The sequence below is a fragment of the Apteryx rowi genome, unplaced genomic scaffold (genome assembly GCF_003343035.1).
Source record: "Apteryx rowi isolate R43461 unplaced genomic scaffold, aptRow1 scaffold_118, whole genome shotgun sequence".
Taxonomy (NCBI): Eukaryota; Metazoa; Chordata; class Aves; order Apterygiformes; family Apterygidae; genus Apteryx; species Apteryx rowi.
Window position 1 is genome coordinate 1668378 of NW_020447397.1, and position 26990 is coordinate 1695367.

The 26990-nt window shown below is 37.3% G+C and overlaps 2 protein-coding genes across 5 annotated transcripts in view; one reads left to right on the top strand and one right to left on the bottom strand.

Annotated features, from left to right (window-relative positions):
- Positions 1–2827: 2827 nt before the first annotated feature.
- RMND1 (required for meiotic nuclear division 1 homolog) lies at positions 2828–26137 on the bottom strand. 4 transcript variants are annotated; one of them, XM_026083504.1, is made up of 13 exons: positions 25937–26137; positions 25246–25296; positions 23352–23872; positions 18243–18351; positions 14769–14844; positions 14393–14432; positions 9806–9906; positions 8438–8568; positions 6551–6615; positions 5558–5634; positions 4186–4306; positions 3274–3390; positions 2828–3024 (listed from the first exon to the last, which is right to left on the bottom strand). In XM_026083504.1, exons 3-13 carry the CDS (start codon positions 23856–23858, stop codon positions 2992–2994), a joined length of 1377 nt encoding a protein of 458 aa, XP_025939289.1. In that variant the 5' UTR covers positions 23859–23872; positions 25246–25296; positions 25937–26137; the 3' UTR covers positions 2828–2991. The 4 variants fall into 4 exon arrangements, with proteins under 4 accessions (XP_025939289.1, XP_025939309.1, XP_025939319.1 ...); XM_026083524.1 differs by lacking the exon at positions 25246–25296; XM_026083534.1 differs by lacking the exon at positions 25937–26137 and having other exon boundaries at positions 8438–8544; positions 25246–25908.
- Positions 25491–26990, top strand: part of ARMT1 (acidic residue methyltransferase 1) — a 7423-nt gene continuing 5923 nt past the window's right edge. Inside the window, exon 1 of the mRNA XM_026083911.1 lies at positions 25491–25566. Within this exon, the coding sequence (XP_025939696.1) occupies positions 25491–25566 (76 nt within the window). The remainder of the gene's footprint in view (positions 25567–26990) is intronic.

Sequence of the window (26990 nt, forward strand, 5' to 3'; positions counted from 1 at the left end):
GCAAAGAATATCAGTCTTCTACAAGTTGCCCTTTACCTCATTTGATTGGAAAAAGCACAGATGCAAGCTATCTGCACAGTTGGGATCTTTATATAAAGTATGGTCTAAGAAGGTTACATATGAACAGAATTTTGCCATTCAYTCTTGTTTTAATAGATAATTACATTTAAAAGACTAAAATTTTAGCCTTCTGGATACACCAGGATTCCTCTCTGTTTTTCCTTGTGTATTCTATATTTATTACAATTGCACTCATTTTTTGTTTTTCCTTAGGTGACCCTCACTGGATAGGATAGACCTATTTTGGTGATGAGTCAAACTGTAGTTCACCACACACCTACAAACTGTGTAGTGAACAAGGTTGTTTTCAGTTAGACTATGAAGGAGTGTGATGGACAAGACAAGAAGGACATGTTCTCACAGTTAAGGCAGTTTGGTGTAGCATTTGGAACTGGATTGTCTATGCCATAAAACTTCCTACTGGTCAGGTCATGCAGTAAACTTACAAAGGGTCCTTGCGGGTTGTCCAACGTGAAACAATCCAAAATTACAGGCGAGGTAGCCATAAGTGCTATTGTGTTCAGCGAGAACTCTGCCTTATCCACATATTGGGCTGTGAAAGCTCAAGTAAGGCTCTTGATACACTCAACTTTGCAGCTTCGTCTTGGTTCTCTATGTGTAAATATAGTGAGAATATTCTCACTTTGTCAGAGGTTTGCGTAGATCATTGTTTAAAAACCTCATACTTTGATGCAGCTGCCAATAGGTATGTTTGTAAAAAAGATCAGTACAAAGTTCAGTGTACAGTTAATGCTTGAGGTTGTACACTGAAGATGAAACAAAACCTTCAATAGCCACTAAATGGGGTTGGGGTGTTGTAAAAGGAAGAGTATATGATGCAGATAGACACTGATTTAAAGTTGCAAAAGTAACCATGCTTCTACTGTTTTGAGATGCTGTACGTGGTAGCTCTTATATACAGTCTTAAGACTGAACACTGAGATACTCTAATCACTTTATGGATTTAAAGAGCAGCAAGGAGTCCTGAAATGATTCTGTTAATATCACTTGCCCTGATAGATGCATTTGGCCTGCAAATTTACATTTCAGCAATTTAGTTGAAATACTGAAGCCATTAAATGTGTGAGATGAATGAGAACTTAAGCCCAAGAAGATTAAGTATTACATTCAAATAGGGGAAAAAGCCTATTTAGGTAAAAGGATGAAATAAATGTTTGTTAGAAAAATTACAATTAAAACCTAAACTACTTCTCTATCTCTGGAACTGGAATTAAGCTTAGTAAGTTTTTTCTACTATGTAAAGGATCTAATATACCATTTCTACCTTAACCCTATAGAAGTCACGAGACCAGTGCTGAAGAGCTGTCCTGCATTGTATTGTAAAGCTCTTCATCAAGCTGTTCTGCTGACTGATCCACTTCTGTGAATATTGCAGATGGTTCAGACCATCTCAGCAGTCTGCAGAACTAGCAGTAAATGTTCTGGAACCAAGATCCCTACATATTACCTGTTGTGATTTCTCTGAGTTGACAGCCTACTCTTAAGAGGAGTTGCTGCTTATTAGGAGGCTCCCATGGCACTGGTAACATAACTTATGGCTAAAGGATGGGTCTATAATCACRTTTTTTCTAGCTTTGCCTGATTCTACTTTCTTTCCCCAGGTACATGTCTGATGTATTCAACAGGAGTCTTAACATCACATTCAGAAATACTGTTTTAGAGTGAGCAGAGAACTTGCATGTAAACTACTGTAAAATTAATCTCATTTCTAGCCTAAATGTAATCATCACACTACTTAATGATGCTTCAGTAGCTTTTAACAGAATTCCTATGTTATGTTATTGAGATGTTTTATTTTAACCTTATACTGAAGTGGATACAGTGGATTAAACTGGATAACTAAAGATTCAGAAAAAGATGATGAAATAGCGGTTGCATACTAGTTTCTGGGCTAGCACTTTGAAAACACATTTAGAAAGAAAAGTTAAGTAGATTTCTTAAGAGTTTTTTCAGCACTCATGAGAGGATAACATTCTGGAGATAATAATCTACAGACCTGTAGACTAGGAAGAAGTAAAAAAACCCAACACATTTACCATAGAGGTTAGTTGAGATATCTTAACCTGTAGTAATTCACTCCTTACAACCTATACTGATAAGAATCATGTAATATGATAAGGTGGACAGTCTAGTAGTATGAGAGAAATTTTGTGAACCTCACTTCAGGTTCTCATTCTGCTACAGCTTCCTTAGTGACCTTACCTAAGTTCTGCTGGTTATTTCATATATAGGTATACAGGTGTTTGTAAGGTATTTTTAAGTACAGAAACCTTTTTTCTGATATGGGTAGAACATTAAAAAAAAACCAACCCACCTTACCTAGACTAAATAATGACAGGTAACTTGATTGATGAGACCAGTTGTGTTACACTAAGGTTGTTCTTGGAAACTAGTCTTCCTGCAGAAAGTCTCACTGCTACCCAAGAAGGAGCTAAGGAATACTATTGAAAATTTCATCTTAATCAGAAAGGCATGAAGTGGCTAAATAACCAGCATCTTTTCAGCTATCAAAAGGACAAGGTGGTAGATTCCTTCAGTGAATTTTTATAGTCACTACAGAGGGACCCATCCCTCTGTCATTGTTTATTAAGAAAAAAAGCTAGATCTTTACCTGGGGCAGTCCTGGATGCATCTAGCCCAATCACTAGAAAACATTCCTTAAAAATGCATAATTTGTATCTCAGCTTCACACTAACACAGCTATAGATTAAGACTTCTCTAACATCACTGTTTCAGCAATTGGGAATAAAGTTCATAGATTCATTTTTTTTTTTATTTGAGTAGATGATGTACACTTATCACAAAAGACAACTGCAATATTTTTTCCAGGATTTTACAATAGACAGGAATTTTCTTGGCAATATTGTCTTTACAGTTGTCAGTTTGCTTCCTCCTTAGCTTCTTCTGTGTTCAGAAAATTACTCTGGCAAGTTCAAACATGACCTGTGGAATAACAAATACTTAATATGAATTTTTATTTCCTTTAATAATCTTTAAAACAGCTTATACTGTAAACCAGATAATCTGAAAGATAACTACAGCTGCAACTCAAAAGTTACTTGCAATAAACTGAACACTAATCCTTTTATACAATGTTACATGAATAAGCTAATCTTGTTTTTAAAATTAGGAAGTATATAAATTGCACTTGTGCTATTACATTCTTCAATGTGATAGTGAAAACAAACCAACCTCTATGGTGATGAGTATTACTATCATCCATTCGAGGCGCAGAGCATGCTTTTCATTCAGGTGATTTCGCATTAGGTCTGTCAGCTCCATGCAGTGCTGAAGCTTTTCATTCATTACCTGCAACAGATTCCAAATATATAGCAAATCTGGATTCCATAAATTGTATGAGATCACTAAAGAAAGGAACCCAACCCAGAAGAGGGTTCACTGAACATAACTGTTGAAAGATCTTAATTTGTTTCCTATGCAAAAGAGCAAAACCATGGCCTGTAGGACAACATGTACAAGCAACAAAAGTTTTAACACGAATTAGTCCATTACTCCAATGGGTTCATGAAAAGAATTAATACAAATTTAGATAACTATCTGCAGATACTAAACAGCTACTGGGTCATATCTAATCATGAAAATAGACACAAGCAAATATGATGCATGTTATGGGAATGCCTCAGACAGTAATTAAATATATATTTAAGGTTGCCCTAGCACCAGAAAAGGTAGTTTTCATGCTTCCTGTTCTGGTCTAGCAGTAAGTATTATGTTACCCTGCAATGAACTGACCTGGATGATCATGTCAGTAAAAAGATTTTTTTTTTTAAACTGTTTCCTTGCACACATTCCAGAACAAGAATTAAAACTCCTCTTCTTAGAGCTATATAAAGCCTAATTCAATGGCTCAGGAAATACGCAATCCATTCATGTAAATCTAGATGGTCAAGGCAGGGTAGTTAACCTAAATTAGGTAAAGTATGAGTTACAGACTCATAGAAAAGGGTATAGTTTATAGGATCCTATCATTGTTTATTCRGTTTCTACAATAAAAGCAAACATTCATGGAGCAGTTTGTAACCATACTGAACTAAAGAGAGCTGATTTGAATGTGGAAAATTCTCTTAATATTAAGACACCTACCTTAACTCTGCGATTAATGTTGAGAAACTGGCAGGTCTTGTCATAAAGCTCTTCTAGTTTCTCTCTATCCCAGTAGAAGTCAGGTGTTATAAGCAGGTCTGAACTCAGATTTATATGGTGTCTAAAAAGAATGGTTACAGTAGTACAAAGTTCCTTTGGGTGTTTACAGAAGCAAATATTTACATAGCGATTAAGGAAAGCTTTCTGCAATTTCAGGTAAATTATGAAAAGCATCTCTCCTCTTTCATAATAAGAGAATACAGGTTTAGTAATTGCTTAAAATTGGTCATATCTGAAACTTTTCTGAGAATACTGAAAGATGTAAGCCTCACGCAAGAACTGTTTTTGCCATATGGCAACATTACCTCTTGTCACCTTCCTTCTTAACTTTTGATATCTGCAGAGAAGTCTTTCCTTCTCTATGCTAGCAGTTCACTGAAGCTCATGAAGTGTGTGAATTAAAGTTTATGGGCAGGTCTATCACAGCTTGTTTATTATTTCAGAACTGTTAAGCATGACAGATACTCCATACTGGGATATGCGAACAGAGTACACCTTTTAGAACCAAGTCTTTTCTCTCAATGGTATAAAAGCCAAGAGCTAGAATCTCCCTTCAACCTACTGTTCACGTAAGTCTTTGGACATTTAGACTATCATTGTACACTACTGTCAGGTCCTTCAAGTAGGGATATAAAATCCAATGTTTAGAAGAGGAATTGTAGGGTTTTTTTTCATCTACTACTTTCTCCACTGATTTTTAAGAGTTCTTTGTGAAAAAAATGTATAATGCTGTGTATTCCTGATGGCCCAATTTCATTTAAGAGGGAAAAAAAACATGAAAAACCCATGAAACAGTAGTTTCTGAGCAAGTCTAGGGAAAGAACAGAAGTCTGAGGAGAGGCCAAAACACTAAAAATTTTTTATCAACTCTAGGCCAGAGATAATGGTTTTATAGCTTTTTGCTTCCTCCTGGTATTCTTTTGCATACTGCAGTATCTACTATAATTACAGGTTATAAGACATGCACTGCTGGAACCAGAGAGGGAAAAGGGTGTGGAATTTCGCCATTTACAGTGTGCTGCTTAATGCCTGTCTGACAGTTAAGATACTATAGTGCTAGTGGTGAGCCAGTGGGAAGCACAGTTCTTGGACTAACATAGCAGCACATGCTGCCTCTGACCCACAGCTGGTCAAAAGAAGGTAAGGGAATTCCCCCCCCCCCCCCAAAAAAAATCTCTCATCACAAGGTGTTTTAGGTCAAACTGTGAGCTACTCCAAAGCTTCAAGGGTATTCCAGTCTTTATATCACGCAGAACTTGATTTTAAATTCTGAATGATGCAATGTCTTTAATATAACAAAAATAAAAGTTACCTTAATGCAAAGAGTTCTCCGATTTTCTGCATTACATCTGCATGAGACAGTTTCACCTTCCTTCTTGACTTTAGTATCTGCAGAGAAAATAAGTTTTTCACTCTTTGATCAAATAAACTAGTACTAGAAGTTAAGTCTGAAATTGTACAGCCTCAAGTACATGAGTTAAAATTTGAATGCACATGCTTATTAACTCTTAAATTTTGTTTTCATAGTGTCTTACTTTCTACTTTGAGTTTTGCAGCCCCGATTTACCTAAATAATGTGGGAATCTAGGAATATCACCATTCTGCTGTTCATCCAGGTCTTTCAATAAATCACTGAGTACACCATCAGCATCAATACAGAATCTTAGAACRTTTTCTATGAATGATCTCCTGAACAGGAGATCATTTGTTCTCTCTTATTACTCTTGCTATTTTTAAGTCATGACATTGTTCTTTTACCTTGCCACTGCTTAGCCTTTTTATAGACTTCTTCCTCCCTTAAGACAAGCAATGGATTGCCATTTATTTCCCTCATTAAAAAAAAAATAAAATCAGGATTTCTCTTTGAACCCCACAAATCCAATTTTTACAACATGCAACATGATATGGACCTTGTAATTTAATTAAGTCTCATGAAAAACAATGGCTTAAGTTACTCACTTAACTCTTATTAACATTCATTTTAGAGCACACTGCTTTGAAACTAACCTGCCACACAGTATGTTTGGTCAACTTTTTAAATACTGCTTGTCCTGTTATGCACAAACATTCAACAGTAGCAAGTGCACCACAGGGTAAATATTATTCCACTGCAGAAAACATCCCATCTTTATATACTGCTGATTTCTTGTCCCACCCCTTTACAGGTTTTCTGAGATCTATTGATGGCTTTACCATCAAAGTTGTTAATCATTCAATTGTTTTTTTCCATATCCTCAGCTGCATCTGACTGATCTACAAAAAAAAACAGGAGAAAAGGAGGGGAGAGATACAAACAAGACCTCACCTCAGGAATTGACTGGATAGATTCCACAAAGTTATCCAGTAATGATTCCCAAATAGCCAGTTTTACTGCAACACAAAGTTGACAAGGCAGAACACTGTTAGAGGTATATATGCTTTCAAGTAATCATAAGTTTAAATCTGCCAACATACTACTTCAAGAAGCATGTTAATACACAGAGTAAGCATAAGTGTTAGGCAATCCATGCTCATACATCTATGGACAAATTTGGGCTGTGGGTTAGCCCAGCTCTGGGTAAAGATCCACCTGAGCTCAGCTCTCATCTCCAAAGGATCTGTTCAGATCCTGGAGAGTTTTTGCTTCAACTCAGGTATGTTTTTTGAGTGCCATTTAATGCTCTACTGTACTAAGCTTTTGCAAAATGGACTCCAAGGAGGCATTTCAGAGGCTGGAGATAATTAGCCCTGCTGGAATCAGGCTGACTTCATGTGGTGCCACAACAAAGAGTCTGCACTGCATTTCCACAGTGCCTTGCAAAACTCGTACTTTCCATTTTTCCACTATTTGATGCAGCCCACCCAAACAGTGGAGAGTTAACTTGTATATATACACAACATCTGTACTTAATGAAGCTGATCTAGAACTTAAGCAATCTCTCTTCTCGTTTTTGGTGAATATACTGTTCGCTGAAGACATAAAAGGCCTCTTCGGTGGAAGTTGTTCAGCGCAAGCAATGGCACCACAAGTCCTATTACAATGGATTGTCCCTATGTCTCAGCTTGAACCTGAAAGGATGATCTCTACAGATCAAGAGGATGTAATTCAGACTCTTTGTTCTTTAAACCTCACATTCCCAGATGAGAATGCAGTAATAGCCGATCAGTTTCAAGAATTAACCCAATTCACTCAGAAAAAATAAAACAGGAAGCATTCAGTTCTCAAAATGAGATATGTGGCACCAGTCTTCCCATGTGTTGTGGCTTTATGAATAAGAAAACTATGGAAAACTAAAGGCTTCCCCCCTCCCTATCCCACCCCAATATCTCAATAACTCTGGCTTTCTTTGACAGTGAAGAACCATACAGTTATTCTGTACTCCTTGATCAAATGGTGTATCACTGCAAAAACATGCCTGCTGCTTCTTAATGTCTTTTCTGTTTAAAGGTGCGCTTCCCCACATACTATATGAATCTTTTAATTTCCCCTAAAAACAGTAGGGGTAGACAAACCAGAGTTTCTTTTACAGCCTTTCTGAGGAGGGCCTTACTGCTCCTCACTTCTGCTCCCATTTCCTACCTCATTCAAGGTCTGAAGCAGCAGAGATCTGTAGTTCCACAAGCACCACTGCTGAGCTTGACTTCTTCCCAGTGCCTGCTGCTGTCTCTGGACAGAAGTACCAACTTTGGCACAGAGCCCTAACTGGTAAGCCTGGCAAACTTTATCTGTGGCTCCAGTCCACACCTTTGATACTGGTATATCTTCCCAGCTAGGTATCACTGCTTTACATTACCCTCTTCTTTAGCTGGAATCTAGCATTTTCTATTAGAGGAATTGATGTCAGGATTGATTATCTAAGATTACTGACAGGTTTCCAAAACTGGACTCTGTACTTGTTGCTATCCTAGAATAGTTCTTTAGGATGGGGAACAGGATGAAAAAGACAGAAGTTCTACTGAGCAAAATATGTTTCTTAATGTGCTTTGTTCATCYTTAATAAGATTCACATTGAATGAAGTAATCCCAATTTACAAAATACAAGATAAAAACTACAAAAACTAATCTTCTCACTGAAGAACAATCAATCTTTACACAATTCACCAAAACCAGACATTGTCTTCTCCTCCAACCTGTCACTGCACAAGTCTCAGTTATAATAACATTTCACAAAATCTGTAGTATAGTCTGATATTACAAACAATATTAACTTACCAGAAAGACAAAGAGCATTTGAAAAGGCAAATTTCTGCAGAACAACTTCATCAATATCCAGCTCAGAATTTAATAAGATTTCTCCTTTATGAAGCTTTGACTGCCCTCTGTTAAAAACAAGATTGAAGCATCTTCATTGACTAAGCCACCAGCAAAGGAACATTTAAAGAGCAATCAATACTGCAAGAAAGGTTGGTTGTTTTATACACAAATAGATTATCTATATGGGTATCATCCCCACCCTTGCATTTTACTCGTGTTCAACCTCACAGCAACCAAAACTAACCATTGAAAACCACTTCTTCAGTTTAGAAAAGTAAGTCATAATATTAGTCCTAAGTTTAGATGAAACTGCAGCAAGCTGTGGTGGAAACCACAGCATTACTATGTGCACACAGATAATTYAGAGTAAGCAGAACACTGGCCTTTTCCTTCCTACTATCTCCTGTATTATCCCTCTCTGTTTTCCTTTTCTCCTGTCATTTCTTGACATCACTCCCTTCCTGCCATGATGTTACTTTCCTCCAAATCTCTACAGCACAGTGGGTCAGCAGCAAAGAAAGTAGGACATCAGAATCCTTCAGTTTATCATATATAACTCTCACTGCAAAACTTGCATAAACACTGTGGAATATGTCAGGAGTCACAGATTCCACAATTGGACAGTATAAACAGTTTTCAAATAGCCAGGGAAAAAAAAAAAGCACTCATTAGCTTATTTAAATAGGATTAACCTTATTAGCTCAGCTTATAGTGTTATGATGTGCTGTCCAGGAGTACAGTTTTTTGGCGCTATTGGAAAATTACAGATAAGTGACACAGTCATGTACATTGAGAATTACTTCCACAGAGAATTTTTGCTCACCATGATGAAAATATATTTAACAAGACAAGATAGCTTGTCAGGTTTCTCCTTCCACAGTATTCAAGTTATACCTTTCCTAGGAAGTGAAGTATGTGCAGAATACATCTTTGTATATGAACCTAGAGGTGACTGAGGAAAGCTTATGCAAAGAAGTTCCATACCTTCTCCTTTAAAATCAGAGTTGTCTCAAAAATGCATCTTTATTTTTTCTATGAGGTGCATAGTTTCTGTTTGGGATTGCTGAAGAATGTGTTTAAGTGTTTTAAGTTGTGCATACATGGAGTTTCATAGCTTACAAAATTTAGTACATAACTAAGTAACACAGGTTATTAATTGTAAGGTCAACGGTTGGGCAAAATTTTTGAATTTAGATTTGTTTTCTCCTTTCCTTATTTTACTCATTTGAAAAAGAATAAGCAAAGATACATTTTTACTAGTTGCTTTTGCTCGTTTGTTTTAGATGTCTATTAGCTTTTATACAGAGAGTGCCTGAAGATACTTACTCTCCTTTTCTATAGTTCATCTCTTCATTCTCCCAATGTACTAATGCAACTTCATATGGCTGAATTTCATGGTGTTCTAGCACTCGCATTATATTCTTCATCTAAGAAAAAGACAATTACATGTAAGAAGAGTTACCATGCAGTATACAATCACTCTACAAAAGATCTTCTAGTCTGTAATAGGTTGATGAAGGCTACTTTCGTGCCAGAGTTATTTAAATAATGCTGAAGAGGTGTGCTAAGTAGTTCTGGTATTAGAATGAATTAATTATTAACACTGTTTATTTCTGAAKTTATCTGTGACTGCGTGGGGGAATTTTGTGGCTATGAACAACTGCAAGGAATCTGTGAAAACTGAAATCATTTAATGTCTGCATTTATAGAATAGGGTAAAGATTAACCACTGCAGCAGCAAAAACAATGCAGAAGTATTCTGCACCAACAATGAGCTATTACAGATTTTGGTAGAAGCCTGAGTGTGGGACTGAACTTTAGGGTAAGTACATCAGGTGGCTGTTTTTGGTAACATGACTAGTTTGCTAAAATCAATAGTTTTTGTTTCAGCTACCAGGGATCTGGTTATATTCTAGAAGTCCTTTTTCACTACAAAAATCTATTAAATGGTTTCAACTGCCTGCATCTGACCCTGCAAACAGTTAAATGTGCAATTTTACTTCAGAAGTAATCTCATTGTCATTTTATTCCCAAGCACAGTAAAAATTGATGCAGAAAGAAAAGGCCTTGTTTCTCACAAAATTTTCTCCTCTAGCATCTAGCCTAAGATTCCTCATCCTTGCTCCTTTCTACGTGTTACAAGTCTCCCCTCATACAAATCATTCTGCAGTTAGAACAAAATCTGAATTAAAAAAAGCACTCACCGATAGTTTTTTAAAAAGTATTTAGCTACAGAACAGCCACTAAAACAACAATATAGTTTTGGTGCCTAAATTCTTTAAAGAGGTGAATCTTGTACTTAAAAAACTCTCTTCAAATAAATATGGAATACAGTACTCAATCTTTCAGTGCAAAACTGCATGCTAGTAAATTGTTCATGGAGCACTTCCTCCAGGTATATACTTTAAAAATCAGTTGGATCACCTGCAAGAGAGATTTTCTTTACAGTGCTAGCTTTCTTATTGCTTTCATGAATTTTGGTGATACTATCTAGATAAGGCATGATAACATTATTCATTGTTAAGAGAGGCCTACAAGCTGCAACTGCTTGTTTCATTATCCTGAATTTAATAGTAGCATGATCAATACCTGCCATATATTCTCAATATTGTGGTAAAAAAAGGGTATGAAAAATTATTCCATATTCCATTGTTTAAGCAAAGAAATGTATGCTGTTTGACCAGTCAGCTTGGCCAACCAGGTGTGCTGTTTCTGGGGACAGTTCAGCAACGCAAGCCCTGCTAAAACAATGCCAGAGTTCAGCCAGTCCATAATGCAGCATGTCAGATTTCAAGAGTGTATTCACTTGGATCCAAATACCCTAGCTGGCTTTGTAAAGCCATTACTATTAACATACTAATAACTATGCTGTTAATAGGCTAACAGTCCCTTCCAGAACTATAACCAGCTCAGGCTTTCCAGAGCCAGTAGACAGTACAATTTAAGAAAGCTTCATAGACCCTAGCTGACTCTSTGCAATTCATAGGTCTTGTACTATGCGTATTTCCAAAGCTTTTCCATCACTCTGGATAGTGAGAAACTGTATTTCAGTGGCAGTTTTCTTTTATCTATTCAAAGTAATGCAAAAGCTTCCACTGATTGATTTGAGCTTCTTTTAGGCCCACCCTGATTTTATAGAAGGGACTACCTGTGACACAGTACATTTAATGAAATGTTCTGGATTGACTGAATGCAAGCTCTTGCTATTACAGGCAAACACTTGGTACAATTCCCCTTTAAAAAACAGATGAAACTCCACCCAGAAGCTTGCCTGGCTTTTTGCCCTTACTACTTCTGCTGGGTAAGATGATCCACAAAGTTCCTGCTCAGGTATTCAGAAGCCATATTTTATGTTTTCAGTTTCTATTTATTTGTGATCAGTCTGTAGTTACTACTTTCTGTGTTAAGTGTCCCTTAATTTAAAATCTTTTTTCTTCCACAATAAATTGTTCTGGAGTATTTTTTAAGAGCAGTTATATCCATTCACATCCATTCTCTACATTCAGTTTTACTGAATGTTTCAGTAAGTACACAAAACCATATATCATAGTCCAGTCTCACTAGTGCCTTCCACAATGGCATTAATACTTTTCTATCCCTAATGGCAATGCCTTGGCTGATACAACTCATCTTTTTTGTATCCAAATTATGTGCTGCTCAGGGTTATCCTGTGATACCACCACCATGTCTCTTTTCCCATTTACAAGTCATGAAGCCCCAATTTATAAACAATAACTTTTGTAATTAGTCTTGCAGCAGGGCGTTATGTGTCTTTGTGTTATGTGTATTTCAATTTTCCAAACTTTGATTTATCATTTTGGTGGTTAAGAGGGAAGGCAGCAGAGATGGGGCTGTTTGTTTTTGTCACTTCTCACATGCTTTAAGTGAACTCTTCTCTCACCAATGACTTTTGCATTCTAAAGAATAGTGTATGGCTTTGGGCTGATATATATAATCCTGTCTACTTTAAAAAATATCTAAATATATTTTGGTTTATAAAATACAGTTCTAATAATCTGAAATGACAGAATAATACTGCATCCAGGAGCCACCCCCAAATTCTTTTTAAGAACTGAAAAAAAAAAAAAAATTTTTTTTAAGATTAACAAAGCCAATGGGAAATATTTTTAGCTTTTCAAGTCAAATGAAACACTGTAACCATGAAATATAAGTGCCAGTATTTATATGAGACTGTGGATAGATGACAGCTTCTGGGTCCAGCTCTACCAACAGAAAAGATTAACACAACCAGTGGCTGGTTACCACCATCATTAAAACAATTTATATTGCTGGTTTGAGATAACCCAGGTATTTTTTCTGTAAGAAAACTAAGGAGCACTACACATTCTATCAATAGATCACTGTCTCCTCCACTGCATGTTTGGATCCGTAAGAAGACATCAATTAATAGCTGCATTTGCATTCATTACAATTGTCCTACAATAAAATACTTTCAGTTTCTGTTCTATAGAACAGTTTTTTTCTTATTTCAGTTTTGGTTCATTAAAATTTGTGCATAAAAAGCACTCACTCTGTTTGAGCAAGCTGTTTTCAAGTTAAAATTTTGACTAGGATTTGAAAAAAGCAGAAAAATCCAGCCTTCCTCTATTATGAGTAAAATTAACAATAGACCAACTAAGGTTACTAACCCTGACAAGAAGAATGGGATGTCAAGTTTTCAAAGGTACTAAAGCATGTAAAAAGGTACAGCAAAATGAGTTTTTTTCAAGTAGCCCAATGGGTAAAGGTGCTCAACTCAGAAATCAGTGGGGGTTAGGCAGCTGGTTTTCTGTAATACCTGTGAATCAGTACTGTTGTTATAGCCATAGCAATTTAAATGTGCTACAGGCAAGGTCTGGAGGGAGAGCTAGTATTTCTTTGTAGACCAGCTGATATAGTGAAGAAGGGAAGGAAAAAAAAAAAAAAAAGAAAAAAGGACAGGAAATCAGGAACATTTCGGATCTGAAACAGAAACAACAAACTTGAATCCAGAAATTGTTCATGTCTGGAAACAACTGCTCTGTGTTTTAATATATTTTAATGAAAAATCTTTCTGTGAACCTCTGTGCATCTCTGTATCATCTGTCTAATCACCAATTAGTTCCATGTATCTTGCATACAGACAGGATTGATAATTTGTATTTATACATCTGACACTCAGCTTTATTTAACCACAGTAAGAAAAAATTAAAAGTATTAATATGTAAATATCTGTAAATAATTATAAATATATTCATAAAAAATGAATATGCCTGTAGCATATCCTTTTGGTCAGCAAAACCACCAAATTATAAGGGATATATTGATTCTACGTTAACATTTTAATGATTATACCAATCTATAAAAATGAATGTTCCTTTAGGAAAATTACTAACAGGTAGAAAAACAAAGCAATATAAAAAAAAAAACAATTGTTTACAAAGTTTGGCTTTTTCAAAGTTATTAAAATACAAATTTTGAGTAGCTTTGACTTAAATGGCTCTGGAATAAGTATTTTCTGCTAACTCATCTTCTGTTACATAAGWACCTTTCAAACATCTATTTTAAACTTTTGATTTCACAGGTTGATTTTTCTGATTTATTCCTTCAGTATGTATAGCTGCAAGGATTTTCTTTCTGTCAGTCTCACTAGATCAAGGTTTCAGATTTCTGGCCTTAAGTAGAAAATTTCATCCACTTTGAATGTTACACATACATACATTTGCTTATTTTGTGCAGAAAGACTTAAAGATGACATATCAGCAACCCGCACACTTGAGGGCAGCAGCAGGCAAGCAGCTGCACTGATTAGGAGAAGAATCAGTCCTTTTCCTTCTGAAGAGATCCAAGCTCCCCAGCAAAACCCAAGCATGCAAGGCTTTGTGGACTGACAAAACATCTACTTGTGAAGTATTAACAATTTGCTTGACTTACAGTTTTCTCTTCCACATTCCAAAACACAACAGCCCCTTCCCTGTGAATTAAAGGAAAAACTGAGGTGAAATTACAGTATTTAAAATTTGTTTTAATGCAATACTCAAACTGTACAGTGGCAATTCTTGTCACTGTGAATCAAGAAATGTAATCGTGTTTATATGTAAACATAATAGTCACTTTTTAACCACAGTAATGAGAAACATGAAAAAGCAAGTTATTTTTAATTATTTCAATCATTTTGATTTTTAATGATTGGACAGTTATTCCTCGAGATTCATGAGGAATACGGTGCAATGATCCAGCAAGCTGCACAACTTCTTTCACGGGATTGATATTGTAAAATAATATGTTTCAGGCATGGTTTACAACTTACCTGAAGAAAAAAATCATGCCAGCATCATCATCTTTTGCAGACTTCTCAGTGACAATCACCAAAACGTTTGCAGCATCTAGTTTAAAATAAACAAACAGGATTAAAGTTCTAAATACAGAACTATTTGGACTCTTAAAGATGATAGCTACAAACATATAATTACAGTTCAGCAGTGATTTGATAACACTTTCAAAGCAAGTTCTGTATTTTATTTTTCTGATGGAAATGCTTGCCAGAAAACATCTACAATATAAAAGTTCACTGGTTCTCTAAAGCTTCACACTCTCTATATATTCAACTACTCTGTTAAACTTCACTGGAAACTTTAATTATGAAATGTAGCATTTTTGAAGAACAAAAGACTCAAGAGAAAACTGTTGCAGGCACAGTAAAAAAACAGGAACAGAATAGAGAACACAGAACTGACGTGTAATGTGAGTGAACCATGGAAGTTTTCCCACAGCTGCAAAGGAATTACCTTTCAAATCTGCCTGCACAGAAGATCAAAATCTTTCTCTTTTCTATACAGCAAGGAACTAATTTGCACTCAGATTTTGCTGACCTTGCTTTAACAGTCAGAAACATGAAAAAGCATACCCCCAAGACAGCAGAAAGTGCATCTGCATTTGCATTTTCCTTTGGATCAGGAACATGTTTTTTAGACAAATCTTCCAATCATCCCTGTTTACAGCACTTTGATTTGCATTGCAGAACAGTGTCAGAGTACAAATTTCTCTTGCATGAAATTAAACTGAAAGATGGACTCCAGAAGTGCACCTAAGATACTCCAGCCACTAATGGGCATTCAGTACAGAGGACCAAACTCAAGCTAGTGCAAGTAGAATGTCTAAAAATGTGCACGGTGTGGATGCTGGGTTCTCAAAACAGTTTTTTCTATGGATCCGCTCCTATTGTACTGTATTACTTGCTAACATAGACATAGCTATAAAAGTCCTGATGTGGTTATGCCAAAAAAAGCTTACTTTCCAGCATGACTCATCTTGTTTGAAGAACTAGTGGAAGCTAGACAAGCAAAAAACCCTACCTCTATTGTAAAKTGAGACTTCGCAAAGAGGAATTTACAAAGCCTAACACACACAGCATTAAAATATTCAACCCTTTTGCAGAAAGATCACAAGTCAAAAAGCCAAGGCATCAAATTCAGTCTGTGTACAAATTCCACCATTTGCTTTACCATTAAAGCTGAAAAATAGCAGCCAGGTAGACTAAGAAGGCAGGAAGAGATGACTAAATATTGGATATAAATTTTTGCTAGTAACCAAACTGAGATCATACAGTTGCTCTGTATGAGCCCTTTAAAGACTTCTCCATCACTTGCTATTCCAATTCAGAAAAATAGGACTTGATTAATCATTAGAACAAAATTTGGGTGTGAAGTTGGATTTCACCATGGAAGAAACATTTATCTGCATCTTCTCACTTGCCCTCCAAACATCACTCATACTTCAATTTTATTTATCCACTCCGGCTAAAACATGTACAGACGAAGTGAATTTGGTTCATTACAAACACGGGTACAGCCTCTAAACTGTTTCTAAAGATGTCAGAAAAAGAATAATGCTTGGGAAGAACACTACAAAGCAACAAATCCGCACAATAATTGTTAATTTAGAATTCTATGTACTAATATTTTTTAATTTTTTAAGATACAATGTTTGAGTTGGTAATCAACCATTGTATTATCCTCACGCCAACAAAACATCAAATCTGCTGGCACAATCAAACATCCTTTCATCATTTCTTTCTCCAAACTATAGACAAACAGACTATCTACTGTGAAGAGTCAAAAACACACCACGAAGAAATGAAAGGACTGGCAAGACCCATACTTCCAGGGTAAAACACCAGCCACAACAATATTTGCCCTATAATAATCCACAATCATGCTGGGCACTGTACAAAGCTCCTATCCTGAAGCAGTGAAAGAACCCAGCATTGTTTTTAATACAAAGAAACTACAAAGGAACACGAAGCCTGTATTGTATAGCACCTTGTATTTCCATGTTAATCTAAGTAAGACGACCCACAGTATATCTTGGGTTAAAAAAAAAAAAGCAAAAAAAAAAAAGCAAGATTCTGTTCTCACTTACAAGGTCACATATTCTGTGATCTCTTGCCCCTCTTCCATAACATAAAGTTAATATTAAGTTCCCTAATGCACTCCCACTATAGTACTATCACACTTTGCCTATTAAATGTTTGCAAGGCAGCCAGATATTTGATAACCTCTACTGAAATGCCCACAAACAATACCATTCATTCCTCTTAGCTTCATATAATCTCTTCCTTCAAAAAAATATATATTCCCTTATACTTCCAACATAGGAAAATCACAGCTTTTCTAGCACATAAGGTCTTTTAAACTATCTAAAATTCCATTTGCTTTTCTTCTTGTTGTATACTTCAGCTATTTCCAAGCCATACTTTCCCAAGTCTTCAGAGATATTTTGTATGGAACCAGAGCGAGTTACTTTGCTCAGGCCTAGCTGAAGTGAAGCATTCAACAATTAGTAGGCTATACTTGGTCCAATACAGAATATCAGCTACTTTCTCTTTACTGGAAATAAACACCTATATGTATATATATTTTACATTTCACCTAGTCAGCATGATTCTCGCCTGCATCCCTTCCTCTTCTTTACAAATTAAGCCTAGGGGTAAGTCATAACATATACCATGACAAGAGAAAAAGTACTGAAATACCTAAGTACAAACAGAAGAAGTATTAAAAAGGGTAACTTCACTAACGGTAAGCTGAGATGTTCTGCCAAAGTCTAATTTCAAAATAAGACGACTTCAAAAATGTCTGTTTTCCACTACTTGGTGTTAGAAAATAAATAACAAAAAACCCCATGCCCTAAAGACAAGAACATTTAGAAGTGGAAATACCATCTTAATTTTCTGCCTTTCTCTTAACCAACTGCAAAATATCAGGAGATAATTACAGAAATAAAATACATACCAAGTGTTTCCCTACATTCTCAAACCATAATGATTTTCATTAACAAAAATACAGGTACGTAAAGAAGATGCAACACTTCAAATTATAAAATGGATTGACAGTTGAAGCACTCTGGTATCATATTACTGAAACACTGACATAGAAAGTAGAAATTCTTTTTATCAGAATTTTTCAAAATTTACTTTTCCTGCATGCATTTCTAGGACTATCTCATTTTTCAATACTTTCAGTATAGGTTTAATTTTGAGAAAAATTATCATAGGTTAACAGCTAGTGCTGGTTATACTGCTAGTCTGGAAGGCTTAGGTTTATGTTCTTTTTTCTTTAAGCAAATTAAAACTTTTAATAAAACAATATTGTTTTTAGGAAGGATGATATATGCCAGTGTACTACCAAAATAAGAATATAAGAAGTTATAGAAAATTATATTCCTCACCCATATTTCATTTCCCAAGGTATAACATTGCTTTTAATATGTTTTAAAAATCTACCTCTAGGCAAACTTGTTATTTCAACATATCCATGTGAAGTCAGGTCATGACACAGATTACCAAGATGATATTCATCTGCTGTTGCAAAGGCAGTGCACTGCATCAGATTCTGTGCCAAAGGAATAAAGATTTGAGTTAGGGAAAGGCTGAAGCAAGGTGTTCATATGACATTTGTTTGGCTCAAATTTATCAGAGTGAAATTTTTCATTTATTCACTCTTTTCTACAGTAGCATTGCCATGCTGTCCTCCTGGTGTACAGATGCTAATGAGATTAGTTATTAGTTAAGTGGGGAAGCAAACGTATCCCATTTTCACAGACTGAGACCAAACCAAGTGACATGAGTAAGTCACACCAAAAAACTTTGTGATAGAGCCATAAACTGAGCCCTTCTCTCCTGAATATCAATCAAATGCTCTAAGAGTAGAGCTATACTTGCTATTACTCTCCCATCCTACAGCTTGTGACATACTCAGCTGACCACCGAAATCAACAGCAAGACACCCCCAATATCAGCTTAAAAGAACAATGTTCTAAAGATATATATAGGGTTAAATGATCCCATCTTCCTTAGTCAAGCATGAGTTCCAACTGCAAGCATCATGTTCCTCTGAGCACAAAGCTTACTGCCCAGGTAACTCCTGGAATATAAGTCATCTTAACACTGTAGCACAGAAAATCACAAGTCTTCCCTGCCAGTTGTAGTTCCTGCACATCTACAGTGTTGCCCTTTAATCTTGCACTAACAATACAGTCTCAACTGCAACCATAGTCAGACAGTACACAACAGCCTTAGTTTGTCTCAGTATTCCATAATCTTAATTAACTAAAATGCCATATTGAAACAAATAACTGGCACATTGTAAAAAGATGGGGGAAAACGATATTGTCATACACTTGCAATGAGAACAATTCATGCATGGCAAAAAAATCAGAAAGTCATCTGTGTAAAGACCTTCTTGATTAATCAAACAAGTCACAATAAACTGATTCAAACMTTCTACTACTCAATTAAAATACATTTCTTTGTTCTGATACTATGTATGTCCCATGATAATGTTTTTCAGTACAATGTAATGGAAGATATCCAGAAAGCAATGCTTTTCATTGTGGATCAGTCACTTCCCAGCTTTTTGTAATAAAAACAAAATGGGGATGTAACTAACAACAAATGAAAAAAAGAACTGCAAGCATTTATACCGACAGCACACTTCAACCTAAAATCCAAATGATATTCTCACAACACTCATATACCAAACAGTAGTGCTTGAAAAGGATTCCTACTGTTGGGTGTGGTGGAGGCCTGTTATCAGTGATGAGAATGAAGGCCACATGTTTAAACTTTCTATTCTCTTTTAATGTTAACATTTTGTGATCATTTCCAAAGCTTTGCTTATTTATCATTTTGTTTCATAAACACTAACAGTTATATTATACTGCTATTCTACTTTCTTACTCTTATGAGTCCAGGAATTTATAAGAAAATAAACCTTAAAATTAATTTACAATATTTAGTGAGAAATTTTGTAGGTGTATTTCCATGACTAGTCTACAAAGCTGAGTTAACAATGGAACTATATTTAGTGGAATAACAGTGGAATTATATTTTCAGTTCATTTGCTGGAGTACTTTCACAGAATTGCATTATGACACTATTTGCTGTATAAATCCATTCTCAGTCTCTAAATTACCAATGCAAATTACCAATGCACGTTCACCCATGGGCACTTCTAATAACCAATTCTCCCCCAAAAGCACTTTTTGTCAAGAGTTAGAGGGTGAACCGTTGTCTTCTGGCTAGTATATAATCTGCAAATCTCTATCCTGTTCTATGCTTTCCATGGTTTATTGTTTGTACTATTGTTTGTTTCAAAGCGGATGCACTACAGGACAGACTTTCCAATTTACTACTGTGATTTTAGTTTCAATGTAGATGCACTCCAGTTAGCACCAGAAGTTGGCTGCTAAGATTACCAGCCTGAAATAGCATTTCAGATATGCACTAGCTTTTTTACAGTGCATTCTTTCACCTTTACTGAAAACCCATTTGATGGGGACATTTTAAATTGGGTTCAGTCTGAGATTAAGACACCAAAAATCTAGGTGTCTACAGGCAGTCAAGATGTTTAAGCTCCCATAATAGTCAAAATAGTCAATGGAGATATAGTCAAAAAGTCTAAACAGTGATTCAGCTAATCCTAAAAATCCTAAAACAGACAGGACTGGCTGGTCAACCTTAATCCCATGCTTTCTGTTATGTCACCTTCACCTGCAAAATTCAAAGGAACAGCATGTACGATCTGTACTGGTGCTAGAAACTCCAACTACCCTCCCCAGTCTTTCTTTCTGACTAAAGCTGTGGGATTCATTAAAATCCTATTCTGAGAACCAAAACAATTAGCAGATTAGCCAGTCTAGGTCCCTCAACAACTCAGTTTTCATATCATCACAAACCCCCAAACACCTAACAGTATAGGCTCATGTAACATAACTCAAATACCATAATTCTCCACTTAGTCCATCCCTTTCATCTTAAGGACACAGAAATTTTTAAGAAAGAAAATCTGCAGGAGGTACTTAATCCTCACATCACCATAGCAGTCAGTCTTTATCTTAAGGACAGAGCAGCTAYGACACCTTTAACTGAATGTCAAGTCTTTTTTCTAGACTACATGGCTATAGCTTTAAAAATTAGCTCAGAGACCGTTCATGCCTTCAGACCTTATGAGATTAACCAAACTTAGTGGTAGTGCTAATCACTGAGGGACTGACTAAACCAGTTAACCACTTTCAAGAAACTCCTCCATCTATCCTGAAAAAAACAATCCATTTACCATTGTTGGTGCTTGGCATTCTACCTGTAAACAACACATGAAGATGTGTACTGGGGAAGGATGGGAAGCAGTCTATTCCTGGATTATACTGCAAAAAAAGGTTGTTAATTGTCAAGACTTTCTGAATAGAAAACATGAGACTTTTGGGGTTCATCTAACAGAAAATCTTAAGAGTGGGTCTACAATTAGGGTCCAAAGGGCAGATTGTTACAAACTACTAAGGCAGCCTACAAGGAAAGAAGACACAGCAGCCTGCTTTTAGCTAACTGCAGTGACAATACGGCCTATGCTATGGAAGGGCCCTTGTTTACCTCAGAGCATGTACAGGAAGAAAAGATCAGCTTTTCATGACAGCAGGATTTAGAGAAAATAGACAGCACACTGAAAAAAACTCAGAGATTCTCCATTTGCTGTACTTATATCAGTCATGTTGCAAAAATCAGTCACATCTTTAAGTTAGTTCTCTGTACTACATATAGATATGGAAATATGTTAACAAGTAAAAAAATGCTTATTCCAAAATGCTGTCAGCCTGTGGAGTCAAGGTGACAGCATGTCAGCATCCCTGTAGGTGGAGCTATCCATCAGACAAARGCACGGAGGGTTTGTTCAAAAATAGCAAATGTTGTTTTAGTCTTAGTTTATGTGATTTCTAGCACAGCATTGTGCAGTGTGGAAACTTCCTCAGAAAGTATATTATTATTTCAGTATTTCCAGCAGAGTTTTCTCTTTCTTCACAATGGAAGAAAGTAAAAATAGTTGTGCTTATTACTTACATATATATATATATATGAAAATGTGAAACAAAGAAACTGTTAGCATTCTATAGTGCCATTCACAAGCCTCAAGAATCTACAAAATTGTCACTTTGATTCACACAACAAATAAAAGAAGCAGGCTCTGAATATAATGTCATAGCACAAATAACAGGCCTGAAACAGTATGAAGGGTTTTAGAACTAGTTCTTTCTACACATTTTTCTCTCTTCCAAGCAACAGGAAAATTTACTTGGGAACTAAATTGTCTATAATGAAATCTTTATATTAAAGCATATTCCTGTTAATCATACAACATATTGAACATGAGCTTAGATCACTAGAAGGCAAGCATTAAAACTTTATTTTCTGTGCTCACATTCAGCAGAACATGGAATGGGCACATTTTGCAATGTGGAAGTTATTTCTGAAAGTGCAATACTTGCCTCAGTCTCAGCTATAGTACTATTTTACTAACAATACCCTGGAACTCAGTTGTTATTGTACCTTGGAGAGAACAACGACACTTCTGACACCAGGATTTTTCTTGGAGATCTTATATTCAAGATATGCTTAATGCTTGCCTTGGTTAGTATTCAAGGCCTGCAAAGAACTAGCTTAAGGACTAGCAGCTACAAACTTGCACTAGTCCACTTACTTGTTCTATGTATCTGATTTTATCCAAAGCAGTTTGTTGTTGCAGTTAGTCTGTATACCTAGGAGGCTGGAGATCAAGGTACTATTTCTACCTATAGAATAATTTTCTGCAAGTAGCACAGGCCACATCCATGCCTCAGTTTTCCCACTGACAGAATAGAAATAAATTCCTACCTTTCTAAAATGCTGTAAGGTTTCAAATTAAGTACTTTCAGATCTTCATGCAGATGTTASTCCAACACATTTTATCACTAACAATGAAATAGAATTTACTTTGCAACAGTGTTAAAGTTGTTTCACTATGGTTTGAAATGCTATGACTGCTAAAAAAAAGAGGAAAAAAAAAAGAAGCAGAGTCATGCTCAAGAACACAGCCTGAGCTTCCAAAACCTAATCTGAATATTTGAGATTTATATTATTTACTTTTATCTTTATTTCTGTTAAAAATAGACTGTAGGCTTAAAACTTTATAGAACTGAACAAGCAGGGATACCTAGGGAAAGTTAAATTATTCTGAAAACTAAATTTTATTTCTCAATATTAAACATGATTTGAGGCCATTAGCTTAAACTATTTTTAAGGGATTTCATGTCTTCCAGTTTTAGGAACCAGTTTTCTTCCCTCCACTTTTGTTACACAGTTAGAAAATCTCCATTTCATTTTCAAAATACCAGACACACTGGTTTCTAATAAGTTTCTGTTTGCAGAGTTCCAACCCCTTTGTGACCACATTAGAGTAAATATTGAAAACCACTCACCAAATAAATATATTAATTTCATTAAAATGTTTTTCTAAACCCAAATCTGAATGTAAATTAAATCAATAGTTATCTTAATGCTACACAGACCACAAATATACTTTACCTGTGTATCAGACAGTAGTGGCTGGTTAGTTCTGGATGGCTGCTTGGTCCGTGGTGCCTTTGGTGGCCTCTTAACTGGCTGGATACTGTGTTTTGGAATAATTTTACCAGTTGATACAACTGAGTAACATCTTGCTGGTATGTCCCTAAGCTTTTCAATATGCTCTTTATTGAGTTTGTAGTTTTCCGTCATTGCCGCATCAAAACCTTCCCAGGGTGGGAAAAAAGTCTCCCCACTCTGATAATATATGTTTTTTCCCAAAACTGATACATTTCCTTGGAGCAACTGCCAATTCTTGACTTGGGCACATTGACTTGTCAAACAAGAGGTATCAGTTTTCAGAGCATGCAAGTTCCAGATCTTGTCTGCTGTTCTGTGGGCTGTTCTGTCAACTTCATTACTCAGTTTTAACAGTGGACATCCAATTTTATTAAAGCTTTGGCATCGGCATACTTCTGCTAAAACACAGGAAGATCTAGTCAGAAGACCCAGAAGTTTCAGTCTCATTGCTTCCCTCAGAACTGTATGTAAAACAAACAAAATCCTCCATCAACTCTTTGGAAAAAATACAATATTATTTTCCCCTTATACAGAAGGTGACCCATATTCCTTTGGCAAGCATTAGTACTCCTAAACACATAAGTAGTGATGGGTCTAAACAGCTTTTTCTCAATGCTATGTAAACAGCCTAATTAACATCAATACCTGTTATTGAACTATGGGCTTGCAATACAGGATGAAAAAGTACAATTGGTTGCTATATCAATGAGTGGGTACCTTTCCCCTCTGTTGCTCATTCTGTGTAGCACTGCACTCTGAATAAAACCACTAATGAAATTACTCATGGACAACCACTCATCTTAAAGAGGACATCAGAATTTGTGAATCATTATTTTATAAATAACAGAAATAAGGAATTAGATTACTATGTGCTTGTATGGGAATGCCACCTACAGAATACACATACTGACCAACATCAGCTGAAACTATTATATTGCAAACAGCCCAGCACAGATTCAGCTCTGTTTGTCTATCATGAATAAAGTGAAAGCCGATTAAATCAGGCTAAGGATCCTGCTATTACATAGTGGTTCAACAGGGACTGCAAGGCCTGCATACAGACCTCTCTGCGCTTACAGAAACTTGACAGTATGATGCAAATATAAAAATTGGAAAAAAAAAGATTATTCCAGAACATGCTTATGCTACACTGTATGTGCTAATCAAATAAACTCTAAAATTATTCACAGGCAGTAGACTGAACACCTCAATAGGTATGTTTCACTTAGTGAAAAACTGCGGTGCCAAGTCCCTGCTCCCACCTGTTTTTATTAAACAAGAACTTTTGCCTGATGATAAAATCCATTTCAGCAAATAATTATTTACACACACAAAAAAGGAATAAAATAGAAATGTCTTAAGTAGGTTACTTTGAAAAAAATGTCAATTTGAAAATATTTTTCAAAAAACTGTGTACATAAAGATCTTCAATACCATCCACTTAGTGTAATAGTTTAAATGGTCATYTTCTTGTGAGAACAAATCATTTTGTACAGACTGAAGCAAATCCTCAATTCTGACAGGGACATTTAGATGCTATCACAATACAGACGCAATAAAAAAAAAATCACTCTTGACACTATGGGTCTTAACAACTGTATAGTAATAATGGTAAAAGATGTATACAATTGAAAAAAAAGGCTAAAATATCTTTAAGCTGGTAAGTAATTGATGCTGGGCATAATTTTATATGCTCTTCACTTGTAACTTTTTTGTCCAAGTTATAAGCCTGTTATTTGCATACTTAGTAGAATAAATGTATTATTTTTATTTTAAACTTGTCCGGTATTTAAAAACTAACCCAGAAGACTCTGCACAGGACAGGGTACATCACCTTTTTAAGATGTTACCTCTGGATAAGCAAGAACACTGAAAAACTCAACACCTGCAACCCAGGACAGAATACATGTCAGTCTGGTGGACAGTCAAGAACTAAGACAAGGAGAAAAGTCTCTTGTAACAAGGGGTAGCCAGCAGAAACAACTCATAAATGCCTGGCAAATACATTTTCATAGCCAACAGAACCTTATATCCAATCACAGTGACCCCAGGGATGATTTTTTAACTGGATAGGATTAGATGGGTTGCAAGAAAACAGCAATCATATTGCCTAAGATTCATCACGAAGCCTTAATGCCAGATTATAGTAGCAAAGGTACCTAGCTATAAAGTACATCCAGAAATAAGCAAGAAATAATCAGGATAAAGAGCTATCAGAACAAATTAGCAGATTACAGTTTTCTGAAGAGCAGAAACAAATCTATACTACACTTTCCAATATCACTTTAATGTAAGATACACTTTATACAAGGAAATTGTCTTTCCAGATGGAGTCCAAAATTACTCGTGTAGAGTTAACAAAAAGTTAATAAATCAGGGCAGTTCAGCAGAATGACAGATCAGCTCTACCACTGTGGTACTATCCGGCCTAGTTTCCAAAAAATCTTTCAGCAATTCTACCATTTGTTTAACATGACCRCCCTGTACTGTAGAGTGTATAAAAGTTCAGAAAACTTGTGCCTCACCAACGGCCGAGGCCTAGCGCCGCTGCGGGCCAGAGGCGACCCACCGCGACCCGAGCCGCAGCGGTCGAGGCCTCTGAGGGCGAGGGCAGTGAGGCGTCCGGAGCGGGCCTCTCAGAGACCCGCCGTCGCGACACGGCATTACTGTCCGCTATCTGTTTCTACAATAAGGTTTAACCGCCCGCAGACTTTTCCAACCGCCACCTCGGGGGGGGGGGGGAGAGCGCCCTCCCCTCCCCCCGGCCTTCGAGAAAAACAACGGCCGAGGCGCCCCCCCAACGGCCTCCGGCGGCGCCCGCCTCCCATTGGCTGCGTGCCCGGGGAGGGCGGGAGCAGGCCGCCAAGCAGCCAATCAGAAGGGGAGCACGTCGCGCCTCCGCAGGAAGGGCAAGGCCGGCGCCCTCCCTTGGCGGCACGGCACGGTTCCGCCGCGACCTCTGCGCGGCCGGGCGTTACCGGGCCTCGCCACATGCCTGTCCCGGGCGCAGTGCCCAGCGCGGGTGGTCCGCCCTCCCCCCAAAGGGGCCTTGAGCACGCGCTGCCGCAGCGCGGTGGCGGCGGCTGGGGATACCTGAGTGAGAGGGCGGCAAGGGAGCAGGCGGGGTAACCTTCTTCCTCCGGCACGGGGCTGCCCCAAGGCGGAGGGGGGGGGGATGAGGCAGTAAACTACCCCCTTTTGTCTCCCACGGGCAGGGCCCTTCCCCTTCTCTCAGCCCTGAAATTACCCAGGCTCCCTCAGCTTTTAAACTGTGCTCCGCCGCAGTCCCGGGGACCTCCCACTCGCGGAAAGATCAGAAACAAGCCGACCCCGTCGCGCGCCTCCTCCTGTGGGGATTACAATGAGGCCAGGGCGGGCGGCCCAGGCCCGAAACGCGCCCCATCGCCGCCTCCCCTCCCGCCGACCGCCGCCAGCCGGGGGGCTGCACGACCCTCCCCACAGCGCAGTCCCCACTGCAGCCCTGGCGGCGGCCGAGCGCGCCACCGTGGGGAACAGCCCTGTAAGGAACGGGGCGGGCAAGGCCTGCCGCACCGCCGTCCCTCCCCTCCCGGCGCCGGG

Coding starts and splice junctions, on each gene's coding strand:
- RMND1 (XM_026083524.1), bottom strand. CDS start 23,858: ATGAGACTGAAACTTCTGGGTCTTCTGACTAGATCTTCCTGTGTTTTA. Junction 8,569..9,805: donor ATGAACTATAGAAAAGGAGA/GTAAGTATCTTC, acceptor TAGTCAATGAAG/ATGCTTCAATCTTGTTTTTA. Junction 3,025..3,273: donor TAATACTCATCACCATAGAG/GTTGGTTTGTTT, acceptor GTTATTCCACAG/GTCATGTTTGAACTTGCCAG.